The sequence below is a fragment of the Marmota marmota genome, unplaced genomic scaffold (assembly GCF_001458135.2).
Source record: "Marmota marmota marmota unplaced genomic scaffold, marMar, whole genome shotgun sequence".
NCBI lineage: Eukaryota > Metazoa > Chordata > Mammalia > Rodentia > Sciuridae > Marmota > Marmota marmota.
The window spans coordinates 1,544,724-1,561,371 of NW_026000242.1; the positions used below are offsets into that span (position 1 = coordinate 1,544,724).

Sequence of the window (16,648 nt, forward strand, 5' to 3'; positions counted from 1 at the left end):
AAAAAAACAGTAAGGTAGTAAGAGAAGAATGTAATTCAAGGAGGTTAAAAAATATGAATGATGGAGCTGGGGTTATGGCTCAATGGTAGAGCACTTGCCTAGCACGTGTGAGGCATTGGGTTTGATTCTTAGCACCACATGTAAACAAATAAATAAGTAAAATACAGGTCTATCAATAACTAATAAAAAAATATGAATGAGGGTTATGGATGTAGGTTGGCAGAGAAGCACTTGCTTAGCATGTGTGAGATTCTGGGTTCAATCCCCAGCACTACCAAAAAAGAAGGTTCATGAATTCCATTAACAGAGGGTCCAGTGGTATGAGATAACAGGACTTCTAGTACTTCTCATCTAGGATTTTCCCACACCCTTGACTTGCACCTTGCACATAGGAACACCAGTAATTACTTGTTGTGATATTTGCTCCCCACACATTGCCTTCCAGTTTCTGCATTACTCATTAAAGTTTCCCTCTTCCAGTTTCCTATTATGTTGGAACCTTGGGAACTCACACTGAGATCAAGAGAGTGGCAGAGGAAAAGGTCACTTTGCCCTGCCACCATCAACTGGGGCTTCCAGAAAAAGACACGCTAGATATCGAATGGCTGCTCACTGATAATGAAGGAAACCAAAAAGTGGTAAGTATACACCTTGGCTAGAGTCTGCCCTCTCCATTGTCCCCCTACTTTGGTCTTTCCTCAATCTTCCTGTCTTTTTAATTTGGTATGAAAAAGCTTGGATCGCTTTTTCATCTCCACTTATAGTTGAAAGACTTTATGTATAAAACTAGAGAGGGTCTGGGGTTGTGGCTAAGAGGTAGAGAACTCACATAGCATGCATGAAGCACTGGGTTCCATCCTCAGCACCTCATAATATGATGCCCACATACGTAACTGGCCAGCAAGAGAACTGATATTGGTTCTGGAGTTGGAAAATAAAAGAGCATGCCCTAGGTTTTTGGTACGCAAATTGAGTAGGACCATGAAGGACGTCTAGTTTCCCATACTTCTGGAGGTGAAAATGGTACTCATAGTGCTCTGAGGATCCACTGGGGCTGCCTGTAATAAGAGAATGACAACTAAGTAACCTACCATTGTTATTCTTCCTGCCTTGTCTCCCATGCAGCCACAGTTCAATCAGGTTCCTACTATAACTACTATTCTCACCTCTGTTACTCTGTTTTGTTTTTGTACCAGACATTGAACCCAGGGGTCTTTACCACTGAGCCACATCCCCAGCCCTTTTTAAATATTTTATTTAGAAACAAGGTCTTGCTGAGTTGCTTAGGGCCTTACTAAATTGCTGAGGCTAGATTTGAACTTTTGATCCTCCTACCTCAGCCTTCTGAGCTATTGGGACTACAGGCAGGCACAACCTCACCCAGCACTCTGACTTTTTGTTATTGTTGTTGTTGTTGTTTTTGAAAGTGTATATTTTTGTTTAGAAGTTTGTGATTTTAAAAAATCTGTGACCCAGTGTTATGGTTTGGATATAAGGTGTCCCCCCAAACCTCCTGTGTTGTGAGGTGAAATGCTTAGTTTGTGAGAGCTGTAACCTAATCAGTCTATACTGGTTTGAATGGACTGACTGGGTGGTAACTGTAGGCAGGCGTGGCATGGCTGGAGGAAGTGGGTCACTCGAGATGTGCCCTCCTCCTGTGGCCCCTTTCCCTATTTTTCTTCTTCCTGGATGCTGTGCCTTTCACCATGAACTTGGTAAATACTCTTTTCACTATACTTGAGTCACGTTCCTGAGTTCTTTCTGACTAGGCCTGATTTGGACTTCCTCTTCTGTTCTTCTTTCCTTCACCATGCCCTTCCTCTGTAATATTCTGCCTCATCTTAGGCCAGAGCAATGCAATTGGCCTACCATGAACTGAACCTCTGAGCAAAATAAACTTTTCCTCCTTTAAGTGGTCCTTGTTGGGTATTTTGGTCACAGCATCAAAAGCTGACTTAGGAAAACTGATTTTAGAATTTTCTTCTTTATTTCAGAGCTTTGCTTCTTTCCCTGGTTAAAAAAAAAATAGAAATTTTCCTTTCCCACTCTATATCTATACTACTCATTTTATAAGATGATTTATGCTATAAGAAGCCAAGGTTTTTCACTAACAATAAATTTTAGAATCACTGCTGGAGTTTAATCTGCTTAAGTAGCTGTCTACATCACCTTGTTATTTTGATTCTGATTGTCATTTTGTTCTCAGTGTACATCATCTTGAGATGATGTATACTCTGTAGAACAAGGTCACCTTAACCTGAATAAACCTTAACATGCTTATTCCAACAACTTCTTGGTCAATCCTAGACATGATATTCTCAGTTCCGAATGAAGTTAATAAGAGCCATGTTCCTATAGTAAAAATCCAAGAACTTGGTAAATACTCTTTTCACTATACTTGAGTCAAGTTCCTGAGGTGTTTCTGACTAGGCATGATTTAGACTTCCTCTTCTGTTCTTATAAAATCCATTTTGAGCAAGAGTCCTGCCAAGTCAGTTCAGTGATAAATTCTTATCCTTGATGTCTAACCACCTTCAATGTCTTATCACCTGGTCTGTCTTTAACAATAACCCTTTCAAGCATTGAGTCAAAGACTTTCTTACTCCTAATATTTCTTCTTATTAATTTTCCATCCATTCACCTCCACCCTACCCCTTGTATAAACTACCCTTGTTCTTTTTGGAGTCAGAGTTGAGCACAATCTCCCCATTCTATGACCCCATTGCAATGGTCCCTATACCTATTGCCATTGCCCCCTTGAATAAAGTCTGCCTTACAATCTTTAACAAGAATCACTGAATAGTTTCTTCTTTAGCAACTCTACAATCTAATTCTCATCTAGGTTTTTACATTTTTTTTAAGAGAGAGAGAGAGAGAATTTTTTAATATTTCTTTTTTAGTTTTCGGCGGACACAACATCTTTGTTTGTATGTGGTGCTGAGGATTGAACCTGGGCCGCACGCATGCCAGGCGAGCGCGCTACCACTTGAGCCACATCCCCAGCCCCTAGGTTTTTACATTTGATCTAAAAAAAAAGACTTGCTTGGTTATTGGTTACATAGGCAAGTGAATATATGGGTAAAGAGTTAAGCTGATTTGAAAGGCACTGATAGAACTTTAAATAGGTCAAAATTCCCTATTTATCTTCACTGACAATTTATAGTAAGGATGGTCATTGATTTAATTTACAGTAAAATGGTCATTTATTCAATCATTCAGATCACACAAATTTATTTAGCACTTACTGTATGCCACACTAGAATACAATAATAAAGAAGCTATCATAATCCCTGCCTTCTGGGGGGCCTCCAGGAAAGACATTCAATAGTTGGGAAGGAAGTCAGGTGTGGGGGGTGCATGCCTATAATCCCAGCAACTTGGGAGGCTGAGGCAGGAGGATTACAATTTCAAGGCCAGCCTCAACAACTTAATGAGACCCTAAGCAACTTAGCAAGACCCTGTGTCCAAAAAATAGGGGATATAGCTCAGTTGATAGAGTGTTTATCTTGCATGCACAAGGACCTGAGTTCTATCCCTAGCACCAAACAAACAAAAAAACAAACCAAAAAAAAAGACTGGAAATGTTGCTCAGTGATAAAGCACCCCTATGTTCAATTCCCAGTACCAAATAATAATAATCATTATAATTTGGAAGAGAGGGAAGGTGGAAGAATGGATGAAAGGAAGAAGGAATATTAACTTCATGCCAGATAAAAATCTGTTTATTACCTTTTATCTCATTATTTTCAATCCTCATGATGAGGATTTTATTAGGTAAATTTTACAAATAAGGAACTGAACCAGGTGTGGTGGTGGGAGCATATACCTATAATCCCAACAACTTGGTAAATTGAAACAGAAGGATCACAAATTCAAGGTTAGCTTCAGCAACTTAGCAAGACTCTAAGCAATTTAGCAAAACTCTCAAAATAAAAGATAAAAAGGACTGGGTAAAGCTTAGTGGTAAAGCACCACTGAACTCAATCCTTAGTTCAAGAACTAAATAAAAAACAAAAATAAATAAGGAACTGAATCATGTTTTTTGCATGAGTACACACATACTGACACAAACACACACAAAATGAGCAAATTGCCTAAGGTAACCTATTTGCATGTTTAAATTGGACACTCTGACATTGGTTTCTGGGTTGTTAACCACTATCTTTATTGTTATTATTATTATTATTAGGTACCAGGGATTGAACTCAGTGGCACTCGACCACTAAGCCACATCTGCAGCCCCATTTTGTATTTTATTTAGAGACAGGGTCTTACTGAGTTGCTTAGCACCTCACTTTTTTCCTGAGGCTGGCTTTGAACTCTTGATCCTCCTGTCTCAGCCTCCCAAACCACTGGAATTATAGGCATACACCACCATGCCTGGCTACTATTTATATTATTTTTAAATGATTTGGAAGTATGACATGTGTCATATGGAAAATAAAGAGAATATAGGTAGGAAATTATTCTAGGCAGAACTAATGCTGCATAAACCCTGGTGCAGGAAATTATTTGGCATTAGTGGAACTTATCAAAGATTAAAAATCAATTTAGGGTCTGGGGCTGTTGCTCAGTGGCAGAGCACTTGCCTAGCATGTATGAGGCAAATAAAATAAAGGCATGCTGTCCATCTACAACTGCAAAAAATATATATTTTTTAAAATTTAAAAAATATAAAAGTCAATTTAGTCAGATTTAATAAAAACACATGCACTCTATAGCAAAGGAACTAGTTGAAAAAAATAAATGTGTAAAGAGACAATTTCAAAACAAAGTGACAGCTGGGCGTAATGGTGCACACCTGTAATCCCAGCGGCTTGGGAGGCTGAGACAGGAGAATTGCGAGTTCAAAGCCACCTTCAGCAACAGGGAGGCGCTAAGCAACTCAGTGAGACCTGTCTCTAAATAAAATATAAAAAAGGGCTGGGGATGTGGCTCCGTGGTCGAGAATCCCTGAGTTCAATCCCTGGTAACAACAACAACAAAAGCGAAGTGACAATCATCATGACAGAGATAAGCAGTGTTCCACAGATGTTCCTTAACTTATAATAGAGTTATATACCCACAATTTTAAGTTGAAGATTGGAAGTTGAAAATGCATTTAATACTGCTAACCTACCAAACATCCTTGCTTAGCAAGATAGTGAGCTATAGAGTCTCAGTTGTTTCCCTTGTGATCACGTGGCTGACTGGGAGCTATGGCTTGCTGCTGCTGCCTTTCATCTCAAGGGAGTATCATATTACATGTCACTAGCCTAGTAAAGGATAAAAATTTCAACTTTGAAGTACAGTTTCTATTGAAGCCCTCATAAAATCAGGGCTGGGGTTATGGCTCGGTGGTAAAGCCCTTGTCTAGCACATGTGAGGCACTGGGTTCGATCCTCGGCACCACATAAAAACAAATAAATAAAATAAATGTATTGTGTCCATCTACAACTAAAAAAGTATTTTTTAAAAAAATCATAAAATCAAACCAGTATAAGTTGCGGATTCTCTGTACATGAATACAGTCCCCCCCGCCTTACTGCAAGAGATACATTCCAAGACCTCCAGTGGATGCCTGAGACCACAGATAGTACAGAATTCTGTATATACCAATTTTCTTCCTATGCTTACAGACCCAAATTTAGGGCCTTTTCCATCTTAACTAAGCACTGTGGCCATAAGTTTTGCAGTTTAAGGTGCTACAGCAAAATTAGCATGAATTTCTTTTCCCATCTTCAGCATTTCACAGATAAAAATGTATTCCTACCATAAATTTCAGTAATCTCAGTACATGATTCTTTTTATTTATTGAGAACCTTTACCTTTTCAATTAAAGGAAGCACTTTATGTCTTCTCTTTGGCATATCCAAGTTCCCAGCATTTCTGCTCTTGTGCTTTGGGGTCATAAAATAAAGGCTACTTGTTGGGGCTGGGGATGTGGCTCAAGCGGTAGCACGATCGCCTGGCATGCGTGCGGCCCGGGTTCGATCCTCAGCACCACGTACAAACAAAGATGTTGTGTCCGCCGATAATTAAAAAATAAATATTAAAATTCTCTCTCTCTCTCTCTCTTTAAAAAAAAATAAAATAAAATAAAGGCTACTTGAATATAAGCACTGAGAAACCTCAACAGCTGTATAATAACAGAGATAGTTACTAAGTGACTAACATTGGGAATCTCTATAGTGTGAACAGGCTGAATAAAGGGACGATTCACATCCTAAGCAAGAGAACAGGACTGCAGAGATCTCATCATACCTCTCAGAATGGTACACAATTTAATATTTTTTTACAGCGATTGATAGCAGGTAATAAAACTGCAGAGAGCTAAACCCCAGGACTGGGGATGTAGCTGAGTGGTAGAATGCTTGCCTAGCAGAAGACTCTGTCCAATCCCCAGCAAAGGAAGGGAGGGAATGAGGGAGGAAGGAAGGAAAGGAGGGAAGGAGGGGAAGATTAGGAAAGAATGCAAGCAAAACCTGGATAAGAGAGGATTACTATATAAAGGAAGAGCCTTTGGCCAAGAGTAATTGGAAGAGGGGAGAGGTCAAGAACAGCTTCCTGTAAGTATGCATAGCTTATCTAAACTTGATAGAAGGAACTGCCTTAAAGGAATCATAAAAGCATAAACACAAAGGATGGAAAATTCTAGGAAATCATAAGCAGCTAGTGCGGATGGAGTATAGGTATGAGCCCATAGAGGCTGCAGGCCAGCACATGGAAGATTTTGTGTGCCATAGCAGAAAACTTAGAATTGTTCCTATAATGTCATGAAGTTCTTGAAGGATTTTAAGAATGTAAGGGACATATCTGCATTTTTGGTGATCACTCTGACAATGTTTGGCATACTAATTTAAGGGAGATTCAACTAAAAACAAGATCAGTTGAATAATTTCATCCTATACAACAACGGCTTACACGTCAGTCATGAGTGGTTGGGATCTCAAGACAGGGATAATAAATAGTGGATAAAGTTGACAGAACTTTATGAATGCCAAGGTGTTGAGAATAGAGTGAGGGTGACTGAGAAAGAAAAGACAGGACGGGTTGGAATAGATGTGATGCTTAAAGTAGGCTAACCAATGACGCAGATCCCCAGTTTAGCTTTGCATTTCAAATTGAAAAGAAATGTATTCATCTCTTTTGTCTAGAATGCTCAGAGTAGGCAGGGACCATCTGGGGGTGGGTAGGCAGTCTCAGGAACCTTTGAATTGTAGCTTTGGTATCTTGGCCACTAGAACTCTGGAGCTTTCTTACAGGTTCTAGGAATGGAAACACAACGAAATTTCTAATATAAGAGTGATCACTTCCCCAAAAGTTAGTCCAGACCACACAACAGAAATCTTGTTTTCAGATTGAGAAATTAGAACAGAGATGTTCCAATTTTCATGCCTACCCTTGTGTACTTCACTCTTTCACTCTTTCCCTCTTTTCTTTGGCTTTGAGCAAGAAAAATCCTGGTCTAAAACAGAGAGAGACCTGCATTTATCTGCATTCAAAACAGTTTTACAATTGCTACACCGACCACAGCACAGCAGAGCAACTGCCAGAAAGTTGAGCTGATCCATCTGTTCCATACAAGCCTAACAAATTGTCCTGTCCTCCAGGAATGCCATAAAACAAACAGCCCACAACAACTGTAATTCATATATTTAATTTTTTTTTTGCTTGCTTGCAAAAGAATTAAATTGATGTTGTTTTTCCATCATACTGCAATTAACAAGTTAGTCTCAGCACTATCTTTCTTACAATTAAAAACAAAATAAAGCCAGGCGCAGTGGTGAACACCTGTAATCCCAGCAACTCTGAAGCCTGAAGCAGGAGGATTACAAGTTTGAAACCACCCTCAGCAATTTAGCAAGACCTTCTTTGGGAGACCCTGTCTCAAAGTAAAAACTAAAGAGGACTGGGAATGCAGCTCGGTGGTAAAGTGCCTCTGGACTAAGTCCCTCATATTAAAAAATATGGGGGCACACACCTGTAATCCCAATGGCTCCAGAGGCTGAGACAGGAGGATTGTGAGTTCAAAGTCAGCCTCAGCAATGGCAAAGTGCAAAGCAACTTAATGAGACCCTGTCCCTAAATAAAACATAAATTAGGGCTGGGGATATGGCTCAGTGGTCAAGTTCCCTTGGGTTCAGTGCCCGGTACCCACCCCCCAAAATACACACACACACACACACACACACACACCACATGTATATAGAAAACCAAGAAGCAAACAAGCATCTGGGATCCAAAGTGTGTCCCAAACAAAATGAAACAAAAAGAAAAATCCTAAAAATAAAACAAAACAAAAAATATTGCAAGGCCGTAACTGAAGTGTGAGTGAAAACCTCATCAGAAGTGTGAGTGAAAACCTCATATTTAAAATGATTAATTATAAGATTGTCTTACAATTTAATTTATGCTTTCCAAAATGCTAGATGCTTACTGTATGTTATCTGTTCTTTTTTTTTTTCCCCCATTAAATATTGGGAAGGGATTTGGGGGAGAAGAAAGAAAAGCAGACAGAATCAGGCCTACTTGAATGTACTAACCACTGTGGTTGAGACTTGCCCCATACACTAAAGCTTGAAGGAGGGAGTCACCATTCTAATTGAGAAAACCAGTGAGCCTACATACAAAAGATGTATAGGTGTTTTTCAGGCAAAAATAGAGACATTTTGATACTGAAAGCTCAGTCTTTGTCCAATGTTAATCCAATAACAAGGACATGATTTTTGAGAAAAAGAAAAAAGAAGTTTTATATCTTTGCTAACAAAAGAGAACACACAATGGACTCCTGTCCCAGAGGCTGTGATTTTAACTGTCAGGGGAAACAGTGGGCTTTTAAAGAGGGATTACAAAGGTTACACTCCAGTTGTGCCCTGTCAGGAGTCATAATTCTTTTGTAATCTTGAGAGAGAGCCATTTCTTGAACCACTGGTGCCAGTCCTAAAGGCTGGATTCCTGCATTCCTGAAATCCTTGAGCTGAAGGACAGATAACTCTGCCTAGGCTGGAAAGGTTAATCTTGCTTCCCCCATGGTGAGGTAGGGGGAAAAGCAGAAGAGAAAGGAAAAAAGAAATGTCAGTTTTAAAATTATATTCACAGCATGAAGTGGACCCCTGTTATAATTTCAGAAGACTGAATGATCAAACCCCAAAACACACCAGAGGACATTGTTCAGAATAAAGAAACATGAGGTTTGAAAACTAGGTGAAAGCAAAGAGATGTGAGGGCAGGGGTCAAAGGTAAGCTGTGATCCAGATTGCACCGGACCCCACATATACCATTGGTAGGTGCCTCCTGAACATCATTTCATGCTAAGAAATATTCTGAAAAGTATAGTAAGTGCATTTAGTTGAAAACTTATCCTTAAACAAAACATCAAAACAGATAGTTTGTCTTGAATTTCTGCGTTCTTTTCAATAGTAGCTGCAAGTTATAGATAAGTGGAGAGGGAGAGCTGCATGTTTGGGGGAAGAGGACAAGAAGAAGGAAAGGGACTCATCTCTAGAAATCTTGGGTTCAAATCCAAGTTCTGAAATCCATCTTGGGGAAGGGCATTCACCTTTTAGAATCTAAAAGATTTAGCAGGGCATGGTGATGCAAACTTATAATTCCAGCAACTCTGGAGACTGAGGAAGGAGGATCACAAGTTTGAGGACCCTCAGCAACATAGGGAGACCCTATTTCAAAAATAAAATATAAGCTGATGGGCTGGGGATGTGGCTCAAGCAGTAACACGCTTGCCTGGCATGCGCGGGGCACTGGGTTCGATCCTCAGCACCACATAAAAATAAAATAAAAAAAGATGTTAAAAAAAAATATATATATATATATATATATAAGCTGGGTGCAGTGGCACACTCCTGTAATCTCAGTGGCTCTGGAGGCTGTGGCAGGATGATTTGGAGTTCAAAGCCAGCCTCAGCAACTTAGTGAGGCCCTAAGCAATTTAGCAAGATCCTATCTTTAAATAAAATAGAAAAAAGGACTAGGAATGTGGCTCAGTGGTTAAGCGCCCCTGGGTTCAATCCCTAATAACAAAAAAAAAAAAAAGGAAAAAATGCAAATGATTTTTGGCCAAAGAAGATATAAATAAATCCCTTTTAGACCCATTTCTCATTGGAACCGGTTTAATGTCTCATTGGTTATTAAAATCTTTGACATGTGTTTTTGTCTGTATATATTAAAATCATGGTTTTACTTGATTTTTAAAAAGTTATACTTTAACACTTACAGTACTCATTTCTTTGTATTTTTATCATCTCTAGCACAGTGTAAAGGATAGAGTATGTTTTAAATCAATGCTTATTGAATGAAGAGTTGTAAAACATTCTAACCAAAGACAAAAACAAGAGATGCATATAAAATAACCCAGAAGCATTATTGAAAGCACATCCAGCAACCTGTCTGCCCATTTCAAAGTCTTCCACGATTCCTTTTCAAATAAAATGGTGCAGAAACCGTAATGCACAATGCCTGGATTCACCCCCAGTTCAAAAAAAAAAAAAAAACGGTACAAAGAAATATTATGGATGAGGGGTATAGCTCAGTGGCAAAGAGTACCCAGCATGAATGAGGCCCTGGGTTTCATCACCAGCACTGCAGGGAAAAAAAAGAAGAAAAGAAAAAAAATGTTATGGGTGAGAGCAAAGAAAAAAAAAAAAAAAACCCTTCTCAGTCTTGAGTGTCATATTAAGAAAGGTGTAAAAAAAAAAAAAAGGGTGTAATGAGAAGTAACCATTCATTTGGGACTTAAAAGAATGAATAGGAAGGAGGAGTGGAGGAAAAGTAGGGAATGTGGAGGGGAATGGAGTAAATAACATTCCATGTATGCATGTCTTTGTTAAAAAGAACACCACCTCTATGTATAACTATAATGCTCTAATAAAAATTTAAACAATAGAGAAAGAAAAACAAACAAAATAGAACAAATTGGGTTTTGTTTTTTTTTTTCAGTAATGGGTTTTAAATCCAGGTGTTTTTTTGTTTTGTTTTTTTTTTTTTAATCACTGAGTTACACCTCCAGCCCTTTCTATTTTTTGAGAAAGGGTTTCACTAAATTGCCTAGGAATTCGTGATCCTCCTGCCTCAGCCTCCTGAGTTGCTGGAATTAGTCATGAGCTGCCACACTTAGTTGAATAGGGTTTGTGGAGAGATGGAGAAAAAGGACTTAGATCTAAGTGGAAAAATGAAGTGAGCATACAGAAACACAACTCATTTTCATGAAATGGGAATGAGGTAGTTGTGTTAGTCAGCGTTTTCACTGCTGTGACTAAAGGACCTGACCAGCACAATAATAGAGGAGGAAGTTTATTTGAGGGTGCACAGTTTCAGAGTAGTCCATAGAAATCCAGTTCCAGGGCTGGGGATGTGGCTCAAGCGGTAGCGCGCTGGCCTGGCATCCACGCCGCCCGGGGTTCCATCCTCAGCACCACATACAAATAAAGATGTTGTGTCTGCCGAAAACTAAAAAAATAAATAAATATTAAAAAATTCTCTCTCTCTCTCTCTTTCTCTCTCTCTCTTAAAAAAAGAAGAAAGAAATCTAGTTCCATTCCTCAGGGCTTGAGGTGAGAGGTGGTAAGAGCAAAATGCATGATAGTACTGAAAAAGTTTTTATATAATGGAGAGAGAATGGATGGACTCTTCATTGGATAGCTTTAAATCTTTTCAGAAAAGTATCGGATGAGCTTCAGAGCATCACATGATTGAGGAGGGGTTAAAGGCTTAGAGTGAAACAATTTAGACAGCTGCAGCCAGAAATGTGCTTGGGAGACTCCCATATGCTTGCATGTCTTTTTTTTAGTGCTGTTCTATGTATCTGGAATGCTCCCTCAGCCCTTTTCTTCCTGCCTCTTGTCTTTTATTTAGTCTGCTCATCTGTCAAAGCCTGATTCAAATACCAATTTTTCTGGGCCAGTCTCCCTGATATTATTTCAAGTAAATCATTTCTTGTTTTTTTCTTTTTTCTTTTTTTTTGAGAGAGGTCCCACCTCCCACACTAATATTTTATTTTTTAGTTTTCGGCGGACACAACATCTTTGTTGGTATGTGGTGCTGAGGATTGAACCCGGGCCGCACGCATGCCAGACGAGCGCGCTACCGCTTGAGCCACATCCCCAGCCCTCTTTTTTCTATGTTTATATTTCTCTTCTTGTTAAGCCCACTTGATTATAAGTTACTTGGAAGAGGGTTTTACTCATCTGACTTCCTCCTGACCCAAAGGAAGATCTCCATGTTTGCTGCCGGTTAAGTCAAACAGGTTTACGGATAGGATTGCTGAAAGGCAGAGAGGACAAAGATGAAATTATGTGGCTGAAGTTTTGATGGATTAGATTAGCATGGTTTCTGTAACTGATAAACTAAGAAAATTCAGGGAAAGTTTACAAAAGTAGAGGCAGACAACAAGTCTCAAGGTTTTTTTGTTTGTTTGTTTTAGTTTGTTTCCTAGTTGGAGAAAATCAAAACTTGCTCCTCCTAACTGGGAAAGCAAAAGCATGATGCTCATTTGAATTTTATGAAAGAAGAAACATATTTTTCCTACCTATTCTTACAAAACTGCAATAAAGTTAAAAAAAGGAAAGAAAATCAAACAATGAAAGCCATAGTGTCAGACTTGAATTATGACCATTTACCTCCAGTCTCCTCACCAAATTCTCAAATTTTATAAGAATAAAATAGATTGATTTTTCAGTTTTACTCTTTCTCCTTCATTTGTAAACTTTACGAAAGAATAGTTAATGAGCAGTGAAATGAATGCAAGAGGGAAAAAAGAAAGAGGGAGAGAGGTAACTGTAATATGTAAGAACAAGATGAATTTCAAAGACCCGTGTTCAGGGCTGGGGTTGTGGCTCAGTGGTAGAGTGCTCGCCCAGCATGCTTGAGGCACTGAGTTTGATCCTTAGCACCACCTAAACATAAAATAAAGATGTCGTGTCCTCTTAAAACTAAAAAATAAATACTAAAAAAAAAATGGGAATAATAACTACTTGGGAAAAAAATAACTACTTGGAAAAACTGTGGTAAGAACTAAACTAGATCGCACCTAAATGCTCTTAAGACAAAGAGTGTAGTGTATTTTGAAGATATCACATGCAAGTGGTAGAAAATGCAACAGACAGAAAAAAGTTTACAGGGCAAGGGTAAATCTCTCCATTCTTACTCTCTGTCCCCTCAATTCTCCTCAGAGTCAACTACTGATACCATTTATTGTATACTATTCCAGAAAAATTCTATGCTGAGAGTACACAGAACTGTGCACTTCTTTCTGTAACTTAGATATGTGAACTTCAGTAATTAAATGCTACACAGATATATTATTCATGGAAGGAGAAGTGAGGCCTAAACAAAATTGTACTGCTATTGAGAACCAAGGCATCTTGGACTATTAGAATCAGCCCCAAGCTTGGCCACTTAGTGCCACTGGGAGTATTCCCTTTCTTCATCTTGACATCAGCAGGGGAGGAACACTGAGAGCCACATTGCTTGACTCTGCCTCCATCTTTCCCACAGGTGATCACTTACTCCAGTCGTCATGTCTACAATAACTTAACTGAGGAACAGAAGGGCCGAGTGGCATTTGCTTCCAATTTCCTGGCAGGAGATGCCTCCCTGCAGATCGAGCCTCTAAAACCCAGTGATGAGGGCAGGTATACCTGCAAGGTGAAGAATTCAGGGCGTTATGTGTGGAGCCACGTCATCTTAAAAGTCTTAGGTAAGGCAGAGTGCCAAGGTAAATGTCATATCTTAATAAGATCTCTGTGAGAGATAGGCAAATAAGTCATGGTGGTACAAAACTTTGTGTTCAGCACTTTGTATTATACGCTTAGAGGTCACCTAGTCCAGCTCCCTGCAAAGAAGCATTTATGTTCTGTATTTCAGCCATATTTTCCATGATAGCCCATTACAAAATTTAAATAGCCTCTAGTGTTTGTATTTTTTTGCGGGGGTGCGGGGGTAGTGCTGGGGATGTAACCCAGGGCCTTGCAGGCACTCGACCACTGAGCAACATCTCCAGCTCCCTTATAGTTATCTTAAATCTCTCAGAGATGATTCAAATTTATTGTTGTTGCTATTATTATTATTTTGGTACTGGGCATTGAACCCAGGGGCATCTTACCACTGAGCTACATCCCCAGCCCATTTTAATTTTTTAATTTTGGGACAGGGTCTCACCAAGTTTCTGAGGATGGTTTTGAACTTGCAATCTTCCTGACTCAGCCTCCCAAGTTACTGGGATTACCATGGCACCCACCTTATTTTTTGATAGCAAAACCTACTAAGTTCTACTTAATTAGCTCCAATTTAATGATTTTCTATCCTTATTTCAGTTTCAATAAAATCACACTTAACATTCCTAAAATTTCCTAAAAAAACAATTCCTCTTCTTTGAAAAGTATGTAGTTGTTTCTGAGGTAGCCCCTAAAAATTACAACAGCACCACTAGTAGCAGCTTAAACTGTGTGTGTGGCAGAGGGTGAATAAAGTGGGTTGAAATCACAGGGTAATATAACCCATGCCTAGTTGAATCCCAACTCAAAGGTCAACCATAAGGTATGGCTGGAGAAACAACTCAATTGAACATAGTTTTTCCTTTGATGTGGTGTTTAGAGAATCTTTGAATCATTACACCTTTATTCTCTTTTTTGGGCAGTGAGACCATCCAAGCCCAAGTGTGAGTTGGAAGGAGACCTGACAGAAGGAAGTGATCTGACTCTGCAATGTGAGTCATTCTCTGGCACAAAGCCCATTGTGTATTACTGGCAGCGAATCCCGGAGAAAGAGGGAGAGGATGAACATTTGCCTCCCAAATCCAGGATTGGTAAGTCATCTTTCTACCAGTCTACTGTGCCAATAAGATAGAACTGTGTCCATGAATTCTAAATCTGCTTTGTCAGCAACTCACTATATGACCTTGAGGACATTGTGGAACCTCTTGAAAATGGAATTTTTTTTATCCATAAACTAGGACAGAAAATCTTTCTTCAAATGCCATATAAAAGTGGTAAAAGAGATTAGGAAAAAATATTACAGAAATCTATCATATCTAATTGTCTTGTTTAGTATTCCATAAAGATCCACAATCTATTTTTTTTTTTTTTGTACCAGGAATTGAACTCAGGGGCACTTGACCACTGAGCCACATCCCCAGCCCTATTTTGTATTTTATTTAGAGGCAGGGGCTTACTGAGTTGCTAGGCACCTCAGCATTGCTGAGGCTGGCTTTGAACTCAAGATCCTCCCACTTCAGCCTCCCAAGCCAGTGGGATTACAGGGATGCACCACTGTACCTGGCAAGATCCACAATCTTTTCTAACTTTTGAAGATGTACTACAATTTAAAAGAATATTTACCTGTTTTCCCATGCTAAAAAATGAATCTTTTCTATTCATTCTTATCAAATTACAATACAGAATCTTAGGTCAACAATGTCCTATATAGTCAAAAATAAATAAAGATTCTGTCACTAAGGCGGCTTAATGTCATTCTTTCTCCTTGTATAGACTACAACAACCCTGGCAGAGTTCTGTTGCAGAATCTCACCATGTCTTCTTCTGGGCTCTACCAGTGCACAGCAGGCAATGAGGCTGGGAAGGAAAGCTGTGTGGTGCGAGTGACTGTACAGTGTAAGTATCCAAAGGATTTTTTTGTTTTATTTTTGCATTGTGGTTCAATGTAAGACATTTTAATCATGAGCAAGAGTAGGGTCAAGGTCAAAGTCTTTATTTCCAGAAGGATATGGCAATTACCAAAATAAATTTGGCAGTTGCAGAGACCATTCAACAATTGCGTCTGACTCTATTTGCCAGCTTGTAAATTAACCTGCCCTCTAATGAAATGTAGGCTGGGATATAGCTTAGTGGTAGAGCACTTGCCTAGCATGCATGAGGCCTTGTGTTCAATCAATCCCCAGCACCAGAAAAAAAAAAAAAATACTTCAGCCAGGTGCAGTGGCACACTCTTGTAATCCTAGCAGCTCTTGAGGCTGAGGCAGGAAGATCACAAGTTCAAGACCAGCCTCAGCATCTTAGTGAGGCCCTATACAACTTAATGAGAACCTGTCTTAAAATAAAAAATAAAAAGGGCTGAGGATGGAGCTCAGAGTGTTGGGTAAAGCACCTCTGGGTTCAATCCCAGTACCCACCCACCCCCACCCAAAAAAAGACTACTTACTTAAATGAGGAAGCTAGTAAAATGTTTAAAGAGCATTTAAGAAGGGATAGAAACAATTTAACAAAGAAAGTGAAGATTGCTGAGTTAGGCACTGGACTGGTTAATATTCTTCAAAATCACAGACCATAATTTCTGGAGTCACTTGTTTAACTGGTACCAGCAATCATTTCTGTCTTTATTGGACAGAGATTTACCAATTGCCCCTCTACCTAGAAGTACATTATCAATCATTGTACTTCTTATGTCTGTTTTCAAGTTTCAGGTTATTTTTTCTCACAGATTTAACAGGCACTTCACAGAAAAAGAAATACTGTTAACTGTGTTTATATCAATAAAATAAGAGGACCTCTCCAAAACCCCACACTTTTTATTTTGTATATTTACTTTGGGGCTGGGATTCACTCCAAGAGCACTTTACCATTATGCTACATTCCTAGCCTTTTTATTTTTTTAAATATTTTTTTTTAGTTGTCAATGGGTCTTTATATATATATAT

At 39.0% G+C, this 16,648-nt stretch overlaps 1 protein-coding gene and 1 long non-coding RNA gene across 2 annotated transcripts in view; one reads left to right on the plus strand and one right to left on the minus strand.

Moving 5' to 3' along the window:
* Positions 1-16,648, plus strand: part of LOC107145660 (CXADR like membrane protein) — a 91,720-nt gene that overhangs the window by 71,232 nt on the left and 3,840 nt on the right. Inside the window, exons 3-6 of the mRNA XM_048795944.1 lie at positions 481-638; positions 13,492-13,693; positions 14,633-14,800; positions 15,483-15,605. Coding sequence (XP_048651901.1) covers positions 481-638; positions 13,492-13,693; positions 14,633-14,800; positions 15,483-15,605 — 651 coding nt within the window. The remainder of the gene's footprint in view (positions 1-480; positions 639-13,491; positions 13,694-14,632; positions 14,801-15,482; positions 15,606-16,648) is intronic.
* Positions 11,274-13,636, minus strand: LOC125613964. Its single transcript, XR_007344592.1, has 2 exons — positions 13,504-13,636; positions 11,274-11,445 (listed from the first exon to the last, which is right to left on the minus strand). It is a non-coding gene; the product is annotated as an uncharacterized LOC125613964 (long non-coding RNA).